Below are 12,635 nucleotides of genomic sequence, written 5' to 3' on the forward strand. Positions count from 1 at the left end.
AAAGAAGAGATCCAACACGGGAAGTGTCCTGTACCTTGACATAGAGCAGTCCGGCGCACTTTAGGCTGCCCACCATTCTGACTCATTTCCACAGAGATAGTTATTGACACTGTGTCCTTCCAACAACTGTGAGTGGTACTTCTTTGCTTGCGATATGGAGGTTGGTGAAGCATTCAAGAGTGGCGGTGGTTAGCAGACCTAACTAAAACCTGTCCCGTACAAGCTCTTAGCGATTTGAGGACGAATACTTACATCCCATGACACTTGACACTCAAGACTCGATTTAGTCTGAAAGCATAGCTCTCGGCCCAGACATATATGTTACCATGTTGAGAATGGAAACGACAATTGCCATGCGGTGGCTTCAGTATATCCACCAACACATCAACGACTCCATCACCAGGATCGAAAGGCGTCCAAAACGTGAGTGGACAGGCGATCATGCTCTCAGAATGAGTTTAAACGAGTATGGCAACTACATCTCCTTGGTATTAACCTCGGGGCATGAGTTTGATGCTGGCTCGGCCGGACGCTGAAGCGATAGGCATAGCTGCTGAGACCAATGTTGACACAAAGGCGCATCAGGCTGCTCTGACCTCAATACCTGGGAGGATAACGACTGACAGCCGACTAGACAGCACTGTCGAGCTGATTCTGCTGGAAGGGCTGCACAGCGAACATATGCTGCGTGCAGTAGGCTTGCGAAGGCTAGACGAGGCTGCTATGATGCGACCACTGCCCAATCTTATGACTATGTGCTCTAAATAGGCGTCAGCGGATCGATAATGCATTGCTTTATAGTTTTTGGACAGGAACTGATTCCAGCTACCAATGCGCTACGTTTAATCGTAGTGTTGGTAAATATAACATGGGCGGAGTGCCCTCTATCGTCATTGTTGGTAAAAGTAAACATTTGAACTAAAACCCTTGGCTTATGAAGGTGGTTTGGGTGGGAGAGTCTCATCCTGCTGGGGTGATCGTCACCATCACAGAAGCAGTGTGTGGCAATTGTAAGGTTAGTGTTAGAAAACCTTAATGGACCATTCTTGACGGGTTTTGTGTGAAGATGGCCGATGTATGGTATACCGTGTCCTGGATGTTTCTGGACTTTTGAACATAACAGATTCAATTGAACACTTTGACAATTCTTCAATTATTCCACTTTCGAAGTCCTACATTAATTCATGGTGTAAACATACAGAAGATTCTGTACGGGGCAGGTCTGCCCACATCATAGGACTATCATCCCACGAAACATCAGCCGAATCTGATAAGAATTCAACAAGATTTATTAGAACTCAAAAATCATTAGACTTTCCTAATGAAAATTCAACAATTATTGAACTTGCTCTTACGGCCTGGGAATCGGCTGTAATCAATTTAAAACGCCCGGGTGAAACCAAATCACTCGTTTGCGAAACTGTATGTGCAGTATTACCCCGCAAAACAACTTTAAATGTGCTATTTTTGAGGAACAAAACACCAATTGGGTTGTTTCAACACTTTAAGACCAAACATTGGATTTTGACCAACTTACAACGTTTTCACAACCAGAATGCGCAGGCGGAATTGGGATCGCTGAGAGCCTGACTCGCGTCGACGATCCGACGTGCCCACTTGTGCAGGTGAACGTCGATGGCGTGTTTATGCTTGTCTTTGGGGCCCTTACAACCCTGACAACAGCGTTGCAAGTCGCGAACTGTCTCTTCTGTGTGCCGTGGCGAATGCAGTAAAGGTGCGGCAAAGGAATCAAGTGCGTCAAGTCATTCGACGTGATCGCACTGTATCGGCTTCTCGTCGACGTCGTTATCGAGCAAGGTTACCTACAACACCTTGGATTCGTGGGTCTGCTGGACACACTGACGGGTCTTCCTCTTTCTTTCTCTGGTGACACTGGGCACCCCCTTGCCGCTTCACTCACAAGTCACCGCAGTCACGGAGTGCAGTTCGAGTCGAGCAACTTCTGCACGGAGTTGCGCTCCCTCAACTAATTTCGCGGCTGGCTGAGCGTGTGGTGCCTCACTCCTCGTTACTCACAAGATGCTCGAGCCGCAAGTTGCTCGAGTTGCGACTGCTCTGTAGCACCATGGCTTGCTGCCCCATGACATGGCCCCTCCGCGATTGCATGACCTGAGTCTCGCCGAAGTATGGGCAGAGTGCGGTAGCAATGTCCCGTATCCATTCGAAACCCTTCTCGATTCGCAGCACACGCAACTCGCAGTTGTGAAGTCCGTTCAGGTTTGCAACTTGACGTACGCGACTCGTGACGCATGCGAGTTGAAGCTTCGCCACACGGGCGACCTGCAAAAGGTTCTGGTTATGACGAGCGGCGTCTGGGCGGTATCCGACGACTTTCCCGGGGTTTGTACAACCCACGGGTCTGATCTCCCACAGCTCCTCCTATCCAGCGTGACCCAGCAGTCCGAGTATCTTTGGCATGGTCTGTGCCACCATGGCGCCACTCGAATATGACTTACGACTTACGAGTGACGCCCGAGTCAAATGGCAAGTCCTACTCACCGCCCGGTTCCAGAGGAGACTTCGAGTCACAACAGGAGGGAACCGTTGCTGCGAGCGCAAGCAGTCCAGTCCGCACAATCACGCCAAGGGCGAAGACAGGCGAATCTGCCACAAATGCTACCAGCAACAGTTGGGCGAGTCACGAGTTGGACGTGTTGCAGGTGCAACACCGAGGAATCGCAGGCCAACTGGTACTACACTGATGTGGAACAGTCGAAGATTAGTCGTTAATCGGGCGAGTCATGATTCACGGCGAATCGGGACGAGTTGTGAATCAAGTTCAGGCTCAGGGGTTCGGTGCCGACCAGCCAAACTACTGTGTCCTGGACATTCTGGACTTCTGAACCCAAAAGTGACAATCGGAGGATATGAGAATTCTTCAATTTCTCCACTTTTGAGGGCTGATATCAATTTGTGGGTCATCCACACAATGAATATCCCAGGCCAGGAATGCGTAAGCGTCACAGGAGTATCACAAGACCACATAGTAGTACAGTCGGATCAAAACTCATCAAAATTTATTAGGATGCAAAATTCATTAGGTTTTCCTAATGGGAATTCGACAATTCTTGGAATTGGTTATAGGGCCTCGGAATAGATTGAAATCGATACAGGACGTCCTGACGAAGCCGAATCACCAACAACGCAGCCGTATCTGCAGGTCTACCTGTGGAGAAGTGCCAAACCACGTGCGAGAGAGCGATGCAGAGTAGTTGTGGACGCGTACGCGGTATAAAGCGAAATCTGAGATGGCAAGCATCGAATGCTCAAGGAGCACGCTGCGAGATTTGCTCCAAATCGACCCGAAAAGGTTGTATTCGGTTGATTTCGAGAGCTTCGTCTGGGACGCAGATATGTCTTGTGCATGATAAGCAAATGCAAATCCGGAAATGCACTCCGCAGCGGGTCGGTCTCAGAGGACCTTCCTGCAATGGCCATAATTTGGCGTTCCTTCCACAACTGTCACGTGGTCTATAGTGGGGTGACGGTTCCGTGGTAGGTTTGTGGATCATGCCTGCCATGTAAAGCAAGTTACTCACTACCTTGGACAAGGGGATCGATCACCTTGCACAGCAGGGGAGAGAAGGTCGGCAGACTGCGGCCCCACCACACATACCAGTCAACATGGCACTCCCAGAGTTTGTCTTAGTTGCGGATAATTGCTCTCCAATTCCTCCTTAACTTGCCTAGGAATTAAATCAATAGTATTCGATATGATGAACTCGACGGACGGCTTTCTCCGGCAGACGCCACCTGAAACGTGAATGAGAAAGTCAATACCTCCGTCCTGCAGTACCCTTCACTACTCGTAGCCGACCTTGAAGAGCAGGAGCCAATAATTGCCAAGGGGAGCTCTCTGATGCTCTATTTCAGCCATAAGAAATTTTGATGGTCACATTTAGTAAGGAGGTGAAGATCTCACCTCCGTTCTGTTGTGCTTTTCAAATAGCAACAGGAGATAGATAGCTCGAATGGTGTGCGGAGATACGCCGAGGGATCGGCAGTGGACTCAGTTTTGGTAAAGACGGTGTAAAGTGTAATATGGGGACTTTTGCAGGCAATTAGTTCACAAGACATACAAGTATTTTACTATGGACTTGACTACTCAGCACTTTTTGGCCTCGAGACAAGAACGTGCACTCCTACGCGGCGCATAATGGCGGCCACCGCACGCCTCCGCCACACAACTCTTTCCCGCTGCCTGCTCTATCCATCCTCAGGCCCTCCGGCCGGAAGAGGCGGTCAGATACGTGGAAGAGAGGGGGCTTCCAATTGTGTCGAGTTTTCCTCAGGCCGAGCAGTACCTTACAGGTCCTTTATGCGCGAAGATGCCACTAGTGCTACATATACTCTTTGACGGTCTGGAAGCGCATCGTGCATCAATCATGAATGAAGTGACGTCGGTTATCCATTGCGCACATTATGAATTGAGCACATTCCTCGAAATCGGTCCTGTTCAACTACCAGCCATATCGCCACACATCGTCTTCGCCCGTCTTCTGCTGCTGCACCTTCTTGAGCGCTCTCCTCCGAGACTTCCAGTCGTCGGCGCCAACATAAGCACCACACATGCGGCGCTGTCCCGTGAAGGCGGCTCGGCCGTGCATGACGCGCCAGTTGTCAATGACTAAAGGGTTAGCGCGCACCCGGTGTGTGAATGATGCGACTTACCGACAACGGTTCCTGGTTTCAACTTCACCCAATACTCAGCCTCTGGGCTGGTGCAGATGCTCTCGAAAAGTCGAGCCGCATCATACCACTGTGTGATATCCTGTGGTGTCCATTTGTCTCCCAGGACGCAGCGGTCTTCATTGTTCCAGCGGGCCTGCGCAAGTAGGCCGTGTTGGTCGAGCCGCAAGACCGGTTGGTCGATTGGGGGACGCAAGATCGTGCCTTCGTTTCCAGAGGCGTGGAATGGAACGGGCAGACGGGCCAGAGTTTCAAAAGCCTCCGGGTTACGCTCCCGAAGCTGGGACGCAACGTAGAATGCGTCTACGAGGAGGGTCTCGCCTCCTGTTCCCGGCGGCGACAGGTGCGACAGGCAGTGGAAGATTTGAAGACCGGCTGGATCCGTAAAGTAAGCAGTGTCAGTGTGGGCAGGCAGCGCCAGATTGCTGTAAGCGAGGTCGCCTTTCGACATGTCTGCTGTGAAGTCCCAGAATCCGCCGTCTTGCCTGGTGAGTGTCGGTTCGCCTCAGAATGCCACTTACAATGTGTTTCGCGGATGTGCCCCATTCGACGAATGAGCTCCTCGGTAGCCTCGCCGGTGGCTGGGACACCCGTCACAAAGCAGAAGCCGAACTCATACTGGGGACTCAGTATAACAGCTCAGTCTCAATATTTCAGAGTACGCACCACTTTGTTTAACCAGTCCAAGACTCCATTCTCAGCAACGTCCTCGCCGGCAATATTCGGCATGACTGAGTCATAGGTGACGGTCGGGGGCTTGGCGGCGATGGTTGAACCCCAGAAGGTCTGCCTGTGACATGATTAGAGGCGAGAGGGCCTTGCCTGTCTGCACCCACGGAGTCTGGTCGAGAAGACCAAAGCGATCGGCGAGGGGAGGATCATACGAGGCTTGACGGAGGAAGGAAAGAGGGAACGACGACTCATGTCCCGGAGCCGTGTTCCACGAGACATGGAGCTGACCGTCCTTGACCTCTATCGCGGAGACGGCAACATCTGAGGCCACCTAAGGCACGTTTAGCCTCGCCTCGCGCTCGCAGACCACCAATGCCGCTCACCGGTCCCAGAGTCTTCAGTCTCTGTTTGGTCTTGGGGTGAAAGCATGATGGGCAGCGGCAGTGGTCGTACAGATACTGCGTGTCACTGGTCGTTAGATATTGAACGGTCCGGGGTGGGCATACAAGGTGGAGGCTGGTCCGTCTGCCCAGTTGATCACGATTTGCGGGGAACCCGAAGTGCCAGAGAGAGAAGCGGTGGCTCCCCAGATGGCATCCTGAGCTTTGTTCTTTGACGGGGTTGTGGAGTGGAGGAGGCGAACGCTTGGACTCTGCGAGGCCATACGGACGGGGACGGAAGGGACCAGAGGCTGTTGTGCATTCCGCAGCAGACGGCCGGGAGCTCGAGCTCGGAGGGCAGTGTTGCCAGCTGCCTTGAGGATTCGGGTCGGTAGCATTGTCAAAAGGGTGACAACTGGGTGGGAGTGGGGGTGAGTGCAAAGCGTGGGCCTTTGTTGGGGTCCCGCCTCTGCGACTCGACCTTTAAAGAGTGACGAGGAGGCCAAGAACGAACGCAGTCGACGACGACGACGACGAGGTAGGAGCGTCAACAAGCCAGATAGATCCAGGACCTTTAGCCGGAACGCGGCAATTCGTTACCGACCAAGCCAAATGGGCCGCCGCCAAATGGGTATCCCTTCCTCACGGCACCCACTCTACCCACTTCTCCAACTATGTCACTCTCTCGCACAGGGCACGCGCCAAGCAAGGCAGAGCAAGCAACCCGCCGACGCGTTCCACTGCGCGCCCGCCGCCCTGCGCCTTAGCGCGCACAAGCCACGCGCGATGCAACGCCTCCAACGCGTCCTCTCAATCACAATCACCATGCAACATCCATGTCTCCTTCCCATGGCAATAAGACTTGTCGCACTAAGACGGCCCGAATCAGCAAGTGCAACTTCCGGATGCCTGCAACGTTGACACGGCAATTGTAAACCGTCTGAGACGGACGAGGTCCCCGCGGACGGTGAACCGACCACAATACGATCTGTCAGTGCTAGCCAGTATGATACCATGGACATGGCATGGCTTCGATGCACTCCAAACGAGAGCGCTCTGCTCCAGCATACTAGGAATGCAGTGTCCATGCTAGATTCTATGCGACATGAATTGTTCGTGGATAATGTTCGTGGGTCCGCGTTGACTGTGTCAGACGGTGGCGCCTTAGAGGCGGGGGGCAGGGGTGGCCGCGGCGAGCGCGGGCGGGCTGTCGAGGTACATGACCATCTCGTACTCCTTGTGCTTGAATCTGTAATAGTGTTAGTCAGAACAGCAGTACTCCAGATTCCAAGATACTCGCCCGCACTTCTCGTAGAATGCTGAAGAGAGTTAGAGAGAGTAGCCAGATGAAGCGGTAAACTCACCGATATTCTCCTTGCTGCAGTCGAGAATGACCTTGTAGCAGCCAGCCTGGCGACCAAGCTCCTCGAGCGTCTTGATGATCAGAAGGCCGAGCTTACGACCCTGCATCTTCTTGGAAACCGCGATGTCCTCGATATGAGCAACAAGGCCACCGGAGCGGGTGAACTTGCGCTCGACGAAGACAGTACCGACAGCAACCAGCTTGGGTGCGTGTCAGTACAAGCCACACCATGCTTGTTTCACCTACCTGGTCGGTTGCCTTGTGAACAATGACCACAGTGTAGTATGTGTTGGGGCAGGACCTCAAGTACTCGAAGCGATCTGCCGTAGTGTCAGTTTTGAAAATGCGGACCGTGCTGGTTACTGACCAATGTAGGCATCCTTGCCAATGTTCGGAGCGGCCGTCAGGACGGTGAGGAGCTCGAAGTGACCACGCGCATGGTCGGAGATTGCGAGGGGGCGGAGCTGTGAGCCTTAGCCTTGGATCACAACTGCAGTGGGCGAAGGCTCAGGTGGCCAACCTAACCTACCTCAAGGTCGTCACCGAGAGCGGCCTTGACCGAGGCGGGAATGTCACTGGCGGGGAAGAGAAACTCGTCGGGCCTGGCGGGCATGATGGGTAGTATGCAGTTCCGAGAAGAATGAGAGACTGAAGCGAGAGTGATCGTTGCAGTATTAAGTATGGGAGAGGGGGGGGGGAAGGGGGTATGGGTATGAGAACGAGGGGACGGCTGTTTGTGGTGGCTGGATCTGGGCTGGCCTGGCGAGGGGAGGAGGCAGGGCAAGGGCAAGCGAGGGTTGGAAGGGGTTGGCCGTGGTGGTGGTGGTGGTGGTGGTTGGTGTGCGACGCGACTGGCGGGCGGGCGGGCGGGCGGGCGGGCGGCGCGGGGGCGCAGCGCAAGTGCACTGCTGCTGCTGCACTGCACTGCTCGGCCGCACTGCACCAGTTTCAAACGGCCAAGATTGTGTGAGATTGTCACATTCCACTCGGCACAGCCCCCTCCCCGCTGGCTGCTCCTGCCCCCCCGCGCCCCGTTGCGCCCCTAGTCAACAGCCGCGCCGCGCTTCCGAGTTCATGATTGCACGATATGAGCTAGCCTGTTCGTCTGTTCCCAGTCTGCCCACGCCGCCGGAGCACCTCTGTACGTCGTCCGCCGTTGAGCCCTTGTATTTTTATGCACGCCTAGATGCGCACATACCCCCCCACGCACGTCGTCGCGTCGATCAATCACAATCGCGGTCAACGACCAACCCCCGTCTGTTTACCCCTGAATCCCATTTTCAAAACAACAAACAATGAGGTGGATATTAGGGGTATATAGGGCAATCCGGATCCTAATTCAACGGCGAGGGTTATCAACACGTGGTAGATAACAACAAGGAAGCAGTCAAGCAGTGACGCAGTGACTTCATCTTGAACAGCTTGATAGACCTTGACGACCGCCAATATCCCATCAAGCGGCCTTCAACACTGCCCCCTTCGATCGCAGACGGTTCTATTCAGTCGCTCAGCCTTGTGCCCGTCACCAGCAGGACTATGCCCCCAACAGCCCCTATCCCGGGAAAGTTTGAGGAGGACCCCCGCGTCCACTTTGATAAAACATCCGGAAAATGGCAATACGAGGACGAGCAGACCGGCAGCGAGTATGAGTGGTCCGGCCAGGCTTGGTTACCAATCGTGAGCCACAACAAGCTGCCTGATTACTGACAATGGCTCTCAGCTTGATCAGAGCCTAATCGAAGCACAACAAGCAGCGTATTCTGTCCAAGGCGTTGACGAGAATGTAGGTGGTAGCCTGATTCTCCCTCCGGCTGACGTCGCGCAGGTTCCTGCGGCCCCTGCCCTCGCCAGGGAGGAGCGCATTCAAAAGCGGAAGCAAGGCCAAAAGGTCGCGAAGGCCGACGCCCGTACTGGCAAGTCAGGTCAAGGTCCGTCTGCACCAAAGCGAACAGCCGTCTGGGTCAGCAACCTTCCACCCAATACGACTCCCGAGCTTCTCGCCAGTGTCTTCTCCAAAGCTGGTGTCCTGCTGGTTGGTGATGATGGCAAGCCAAGGGTCAAGCTTTATTACGACGACGACGGCAAGTTCAAAGGGGAAGCTCTGGTCATGTACTTCAAGGAAGGCAGTGTCGACCTTGCCATTACACTCTTGGACGACACCGAGTTGGAACTGGGTGCTGGCTATGGCAACCTCCGCGTCCGCGAAGCAGAGTACGACAAATCCAAGAGCAATGAATCCAAGAAGGAGGGGGGGCAGCTCCAGGAGAAGCGCAAGTTGACAGCCGAAGACAAGCACCGGATGTCAAAGCGGATGCGTTCTCTTGAAAAGTAAGTCCCATCGTGGGCTGAGGTGGAGTGATCCTCACACTCTCGCAACAGCAAGCTCGCATGGCACTCAGACTCGGCCTCTGAGGACGAAAATGAGGAAACGAGCAACAATCAACCTATTCCGTCTCGATTCAGCCGCATCGTGGTGCTCAAAGGCATGTTCAAGCTCGAAGACCTGGAAAAGGAACCAGAACTTCTGCTGGAGCTGAAGGAGGATGTCCGAGATGAAGCCGAGTCATTGGGGACTGTGACGAACGTTGTTCTCTACGACGTGAGTAGCGCAGGGTGTACCACCCACTGACTCGGACAGAAAGAAGCGGACGGCGTTATGACCATCAAGTTTAAGGATGGCACAGCCGCCCAAGCCTGCGTGCTAAAGATGGATGGCCGTTTCTTCGATGGACGGAGGGTATGTCTGGTGGAACGAGCGTTGACGCTAATGTCACAAAGATATCAGCATCTCTCTACAGTGGAAGGGAGAGGTATCAGAAGTCTGGGGGAGGTCAAGCCTCAGCTGAAGACGAGGAGGCCGATGAGCAAAACAGGTTGGACAAGTTTGCAGACTGGCTGGCCGATGGGGATGACACATAGCGCTCTGTACCCGATGCATAGATGAGCAGACTACTTGTCCGAGGAGAGGATCTCCTCCACGCGCTTCACTTTGCCCTCGTTACCGCCGGCAACAATCGCCCTGTCAGTCCTGGTGCCAATGCGGATGTCCGTCTGTCCTGCTCAGCGCGGGCTGCTGTCAGTGTACCCACCGCAATGCGAGGCGTTCCAAGTCGGTGAACTGCCTTATGGCACTCTCCGATGACCTTGCATTTCAGGGCTCTTGCCAGCGTATGGGTCACGCACCTCCATCACCTTGTCCCAAGGGCCTTCAAGGTTCGTTCCGTATCCACTATTGGCGTTAGGGTGATGCGTAAACGGCGTGTGCCTACTGAAGCTACGAGTTGTTAGCTAATGTTCACGCAGCTCTACGGCGGGATGAACACACACCTTGTATTCCAGTCCGCTCTTCTCCAGGACTCGCTGACACTCAGCAATCTGGGGTCCAACCGACGGGGTTGGAAGTCCCATGGGGATCAGGCAAACTGGAGAGGATCAGCCATCAGTCACACTGTGAATGGCACTGACAGTCTGCGACGGCGTACAGTGTACCATCTGTAACCGCGTTCTGAGGGGCCGAGGTCGTGTTGGACATGGTGTGCTGGAGGGAAATGACTTGACAAGTCAGCGTTGACATGGACTATTGATTCAACAACCGGAGTTCCGTGCCGTAGAAGGAGGGGCCCCAGTGGCGTCATCCGTCAGTCTCCACTTCTCTGGTCCACCAGCAGATTATCAACGACATCTCGTCCAGCTCGTGCACGCGCGAACGCAAGGAGCAAGGCCTAGACGGGAGGCACATTGACATAGCATGGGCCTTGTCCGTAGTTCTTCGCACCGAACACCTCCTGAGGGTGTGGAACTCGGTCTCTTGCTTCGGAGCTACCCTGCCCTTGGCCTGCCTCGTCTATCGACGGGCGGCCCCTTGGGGCGATGGATCAGACAATAGTAAGTCTGATGGACCATCATGCGTCCCCCATTCCACTAACAGCTGTCACTCCGGCACGTCCACGGCAAAGGAAGGATGTGATCCGCCCACACTAGTGGCGAATCTCCTTCTGCCACTTGCCCTTCAGGACAAGATCACACGGCCACTGCACTAGTCGATGACGATAGCTGCACTCCTATCATGTCAACCAGGTGTATCCTCACTGGGGTTGAGTGTTTGAGCATCCTAGCCAGCTGGATGACTTGCAGACGCCTGAACATGACAGCACCCTTGGGTAGCTGAGCTCGACTGCCTGACGCGCCACGCCCTAAATACCGAAATTCTCCGGAGGCCTATCCACCAGATTTGCTTCCGTTATTGCCTGCGTATGGTGTCGGCATAGTGGTCCGCGATCCTCCGTGCGTGAGCCAATGCGTGAAGCCGTGATGGAGTGCAGGCAGTGAGCGGCAGCCAGGCATCCAGCCAGCCAGGGACGTATGCTGCAACTGTCAACGACGAACCCGACAAGCCGCAGTGAACAGTTGGTTGCACACTCACATACATCTCGCCGTTCTCGACCTCACCCCTCTACCCCCAACAATCTCGATTCACGATGGCCATCGAGGAGACTTCCACTTCCCTCTTCTCCACCTTCACCTCCTTCTTCCTCCCCACGTATGTTTCCGACCATCCCGCTCGCCAGCTCTGCTCAAAATGTTCTCCGACCGCTTAACTGACGAACCGCAGGGCTCACGCCGAGGAGCCAAGCCCCGAGGCTTCGGAGGAGGTCCCTGCTGCGGAGCCTGAGGCCGAGGCTGAGGAGCCCGCCGAGGAGCCCGCCGAGGAGGAGGAGGAGGAGGAGGAGGAGCCCGAGGACGTAAGTTGCGCATTTGTTGTGAACCTTGGGCGAGATGGGGTTGCGGACACGCGCAACCCCCAGTCGGCACTCAAGCAGTCTCTTGATAGGCGCCTATCTACCGCCTCGACCACGCTCGGGCCGGACGCGCTGACACGAATCAATCGCAGCAAGCGCCTGCCATCCGCGAGGACTGCGAGCAGAACGAGTGCAAGGAGCCCGCCAAGCACTTCAAGCACTGCGCCGACAAGGTAAGGGGCACTGTTGTTCTGAGGCCCAACTGCTCCGAGCTAATCAATGCAGGTCGAGGCTGGCAAGGGCTGGCACGGCGAGGACTGCGTTGAGGAGGTTAGTCGCGACGGCCACATCCGTGAAGAGCACCTGCTGACATTTCCTCCCCACAGCTCTTCCACCTCATGCACTGCGTCGACGTGAGAAGACCGACTTGGATTTTCGAACCTCGTACTGACATGCACAGGCCTGCGCAGCCCCCAAGCTCTTCAAGAAGCTGGCTTAAGTGTAGCATAGAATCCCACTCGACGGGCGTAGCCACTTCACAACCTCCGAAGCTGTTAGAGTTTGGAGAACCAAAACCGGATGCAACAATCTCGAATATACCATATTGTCCACTATGCTGCAGACGTACAGGACCCCCTCACTTATTTGGATATGAGCACTTGGGCATGGGCGATGCTTGAGAGGAGTGCTGCTGTCGAGTTCGGCATACGGAGTGTCACTCGCCCTCCACTCACGATATCACGTGACCTGACAAAAGTCAGTGAAGTTGGG

General features: G+C 54.6%; 5 protein-coding genes across 6 annotated transcripts; 2 read left to right on the forward strand and 3 right to left on the reverse strand.

Annotated features, from left to right (window-relative positions):
* Nucleotides 1-4,407: 4,407 nt before the first annotated feature.
* On the reverse strand, nucleotides 4,408-6,269 carry PGUG_00921 (Trimethyllysine dioxygenase). The gene is made up of 7 exons (XM_062773510.1): nucleotides 5,889-6,269; nucleotides 5,766-5,850; nucleotides 5,547-5,713; nucleotides 5,377-5,500; nucleotides 5,232-5,328; nucleotides 4,693-5,190; nucleotides 4,408-4,648 (listed from the first exon to the last, which is right to left on the reverse strand). Exons 1-7 carry the CDS (start codon nucleotides 6,158-6,160, stop codon nucleotides 4,482-4,484), a joined length of 1,410 nt encoding a protein of 469 aa, XP_062629494.1. The 5' UTR covers nucleotides 6,161-6,269; the 3' UTR covers nucleotides 4,408-4,481.
* Nucleotides 6,270-6,827: 558 nt separating this feature from the next.
* Nucleotides 6,828-7,827, reverse strand: gna1_0 (Glucosamine 6-phosphate N-acetyltransferase 1). Its single transcript, XM_062773511.1, has 6 exons — nucleotides 7,655-7,827; nucleotides 7,493-7,589; nucleotides 7,372-7,445; nucleotides 7,127-7,325; nucleotides 7,042-7,081; nucleotides 6,828-7,011 (listed from the first exon to the last, which is right to left on the reverse strand). Exons 1-6 carry the CDS (start codon nucleotides 7,736-7,738, stop codon nucleotides 6,927-6,929), a joined length of 579 nt encoding a protein of 192 aa, XP_062629495.1. The 5' UTR covers nucleotides 7,739-7,827; the 3' UTR covers nucleotides 6,828-6,926.
* A 729-nt stretch (nucleotides 7,828-8,556) lies between these two features.
* On the forward strand, nucleotides 8,557-10,669 carry uap2_1 (Splicing factor U2AF-associated protein 2). Of its 2 annotated transcripts, XM_062773512.1 has the most exons (9): nucleotides 8,557-8,802; nucleotides 8,846-8,908; nucleotides 8,951-9,453; nucleotides 9,505-9,724; nucleotides 9,764-9,862; nucleotides 9,904-10,176; nucleotides 10,215-10,368; nucleotides 10,465-10,550; nucleotides 10,593-10,669. In XM_062773512.1, exons 1-6 carry the CDS (start codon nucleotides 8,662-8,664, stop codon nucleotides 10,042-10,044), a joined length of 1,167 nt encoding a protein of 388 aa, XP_062629496.1. In that variant the 5' UTR covers nucleotides 8,557-8,661; the 3' UTR covers nucleotides 10,045-10,176; nucleotides 10,215-10,368; nucleotides 10,465-10,550; nucleotides 10,593-10,669. The 2 variants fall into 2 exon arrangements, with proteins under 2 accessions (XP_062629496.1, XP_062629497.1); XM_062773513.1 differs by having other exon boundaries at nucleotides 9,904-10,368.
* On the reverse strand, nucleotides 10,075-10,657 carry ECM15 (UPF0045 protein ECM15; the record flags this gene model as incomplete). The annotated part of the gene is made up of 4 exons (XM_062773514.1): nucleotides 10,075-10,176; nucleotides 10,309-10,399; nucleotides 10,451-10,547; nucleotides 10,591-10,657. The coding sequence occupies 4 exons, from the start codon at nucleotides 10,655-10,657 to the stop codon at nucleotides 10,075-10,077; spliced, it is 357 nt and encodes a 118-aa protein (XP_062629498.1).
* Nucleotides 10,670-11,485: 816 nt separating the features above from the next.
* QCR6 (Cytochrome b-c1 complex subunit 6) lies at nucleotides 11,486-12,463 on the forward strand. The gene is made up of 6 exons (XM_062773515.1): nucleotides 11,486-11,665; nucleotides 11,738-11,867; nucleotides 12,017-12,097; nucleotides 12,150-12,194; nucleotides 12,251-12,277; nucleotides 12,325-12,463. Exons 1-6 carry the CDS (start codon nucleotides 11,604-11,606, stop codon nucleotides 12,361-12,363), a joined length of 384 nt encoding a protein of 127 aa, XP_062629499.1. The 5' UTR covers nucleotides 11,486-11,603; the 3' UTR covers nucleotides 12,364-12,463.
* The last annotated feature ends 172 nt before the right edge of the window (nucleotides 12,464-12,635 follow it).

The sequence above is a fragment of the Vanrija pseudolonga genome, chromosome 5, assembly GCF_020906515.1.
Source record: "Vanrija pseudolonga chromosome 5, complete sequence".
Classification (NCBI taxonomy): Eukaryota; Fungi; Basidiomycota; class Tremellomycetes; order Trichosporonales; family Trichosporonaceae; genus Vanrija; species Vanrija pseudolonga.

Bases quoted from the DNA above. Each gene is read 5' to 3' on its own strand.
- PGUG_00921 (XM_062773510.1), bottom strand. From the start codon at position 6,160: ATGCTACCGACCCGAATCCTCAAGGCAGCTGGCAACACTGCCCTCCGA. The intron at 5,714-5,765 runs GTGAGCGGCATT...AACGTGCCTTAG, and splicing joins GACTGAAGACTCTGGGACCG to GTGGCCTCAGATGTTGCCGT. The intron at 5,191-5,231 runs GTAAGTGGCATT...TCACCAGGCAAG, and splicing joins GCACATCCGCGAAACACATT to ACGGCGGATTCTGGGACTTC.
- gna1_0 (XM_062773511.1), bottom strand. From the start codon at position 7,738: ATGCCCGCCAGGCCCGACGAGTTTCTCTTCCCCGCCAGTGACATTCCC. The intron at 7,326-7,371 runs GTAGGTGAAACA...CACGCACCCAAG, and splicing joins TTCACAAGGCAACCGACCAG to CTGGTTGCTGTCGGTACTGT. The intron at 7,082-7,126 runs GTGAGTTTACCG...AACTCTCTTCAG, and splicing joins CTGCAGCAAGGAGAATATCG to CATTCTACGAGAAGTGCGGG.
- uap2_1 (XM_062773513.1), top strand. From the start codon at position 8,662: ATGCCCCCAACAGCCCCTATCCCGGGAAAGTTTGAGGAGGACCCCCGC. The intron at 8,803-8,845 runs GTGAGCCACAAC...AATGGCTCTCAG, and splicing joins GCCAGGCTTGGTTACCAATC to CTTGATCAGAGCCTAATCGA. The intron at 9,725-9,763 runs GTGAGTAGCGCA...TGACTCGGACAG, and splicing joins CGAACGTTGTTCTCTACGAC to AAAGAAGCGGACGGCGTTAT.
- QCR6 (XM_062773515.1), top strand. From the start codon at position 11,604: ATGGCCATCGAGGAGACTTCCACTTCCCTCTTCTCCACCTTCACCTCC. The intron at 11,666-11,737 runs GTATGTTTCCGA...GACGAACCGCAG, and splicing joins ACCTCCTTCTTCCTCCCCAC to GGCTCACGCCGAGGAGCCAA. The intron at 12,098-12,149 runs GTAAGGGGCACT...TAATCAATGCAG, and splicing joins TCAAGCACTGCGCCGACAAG to GTCGAGGCTGGCAAGGGCTG.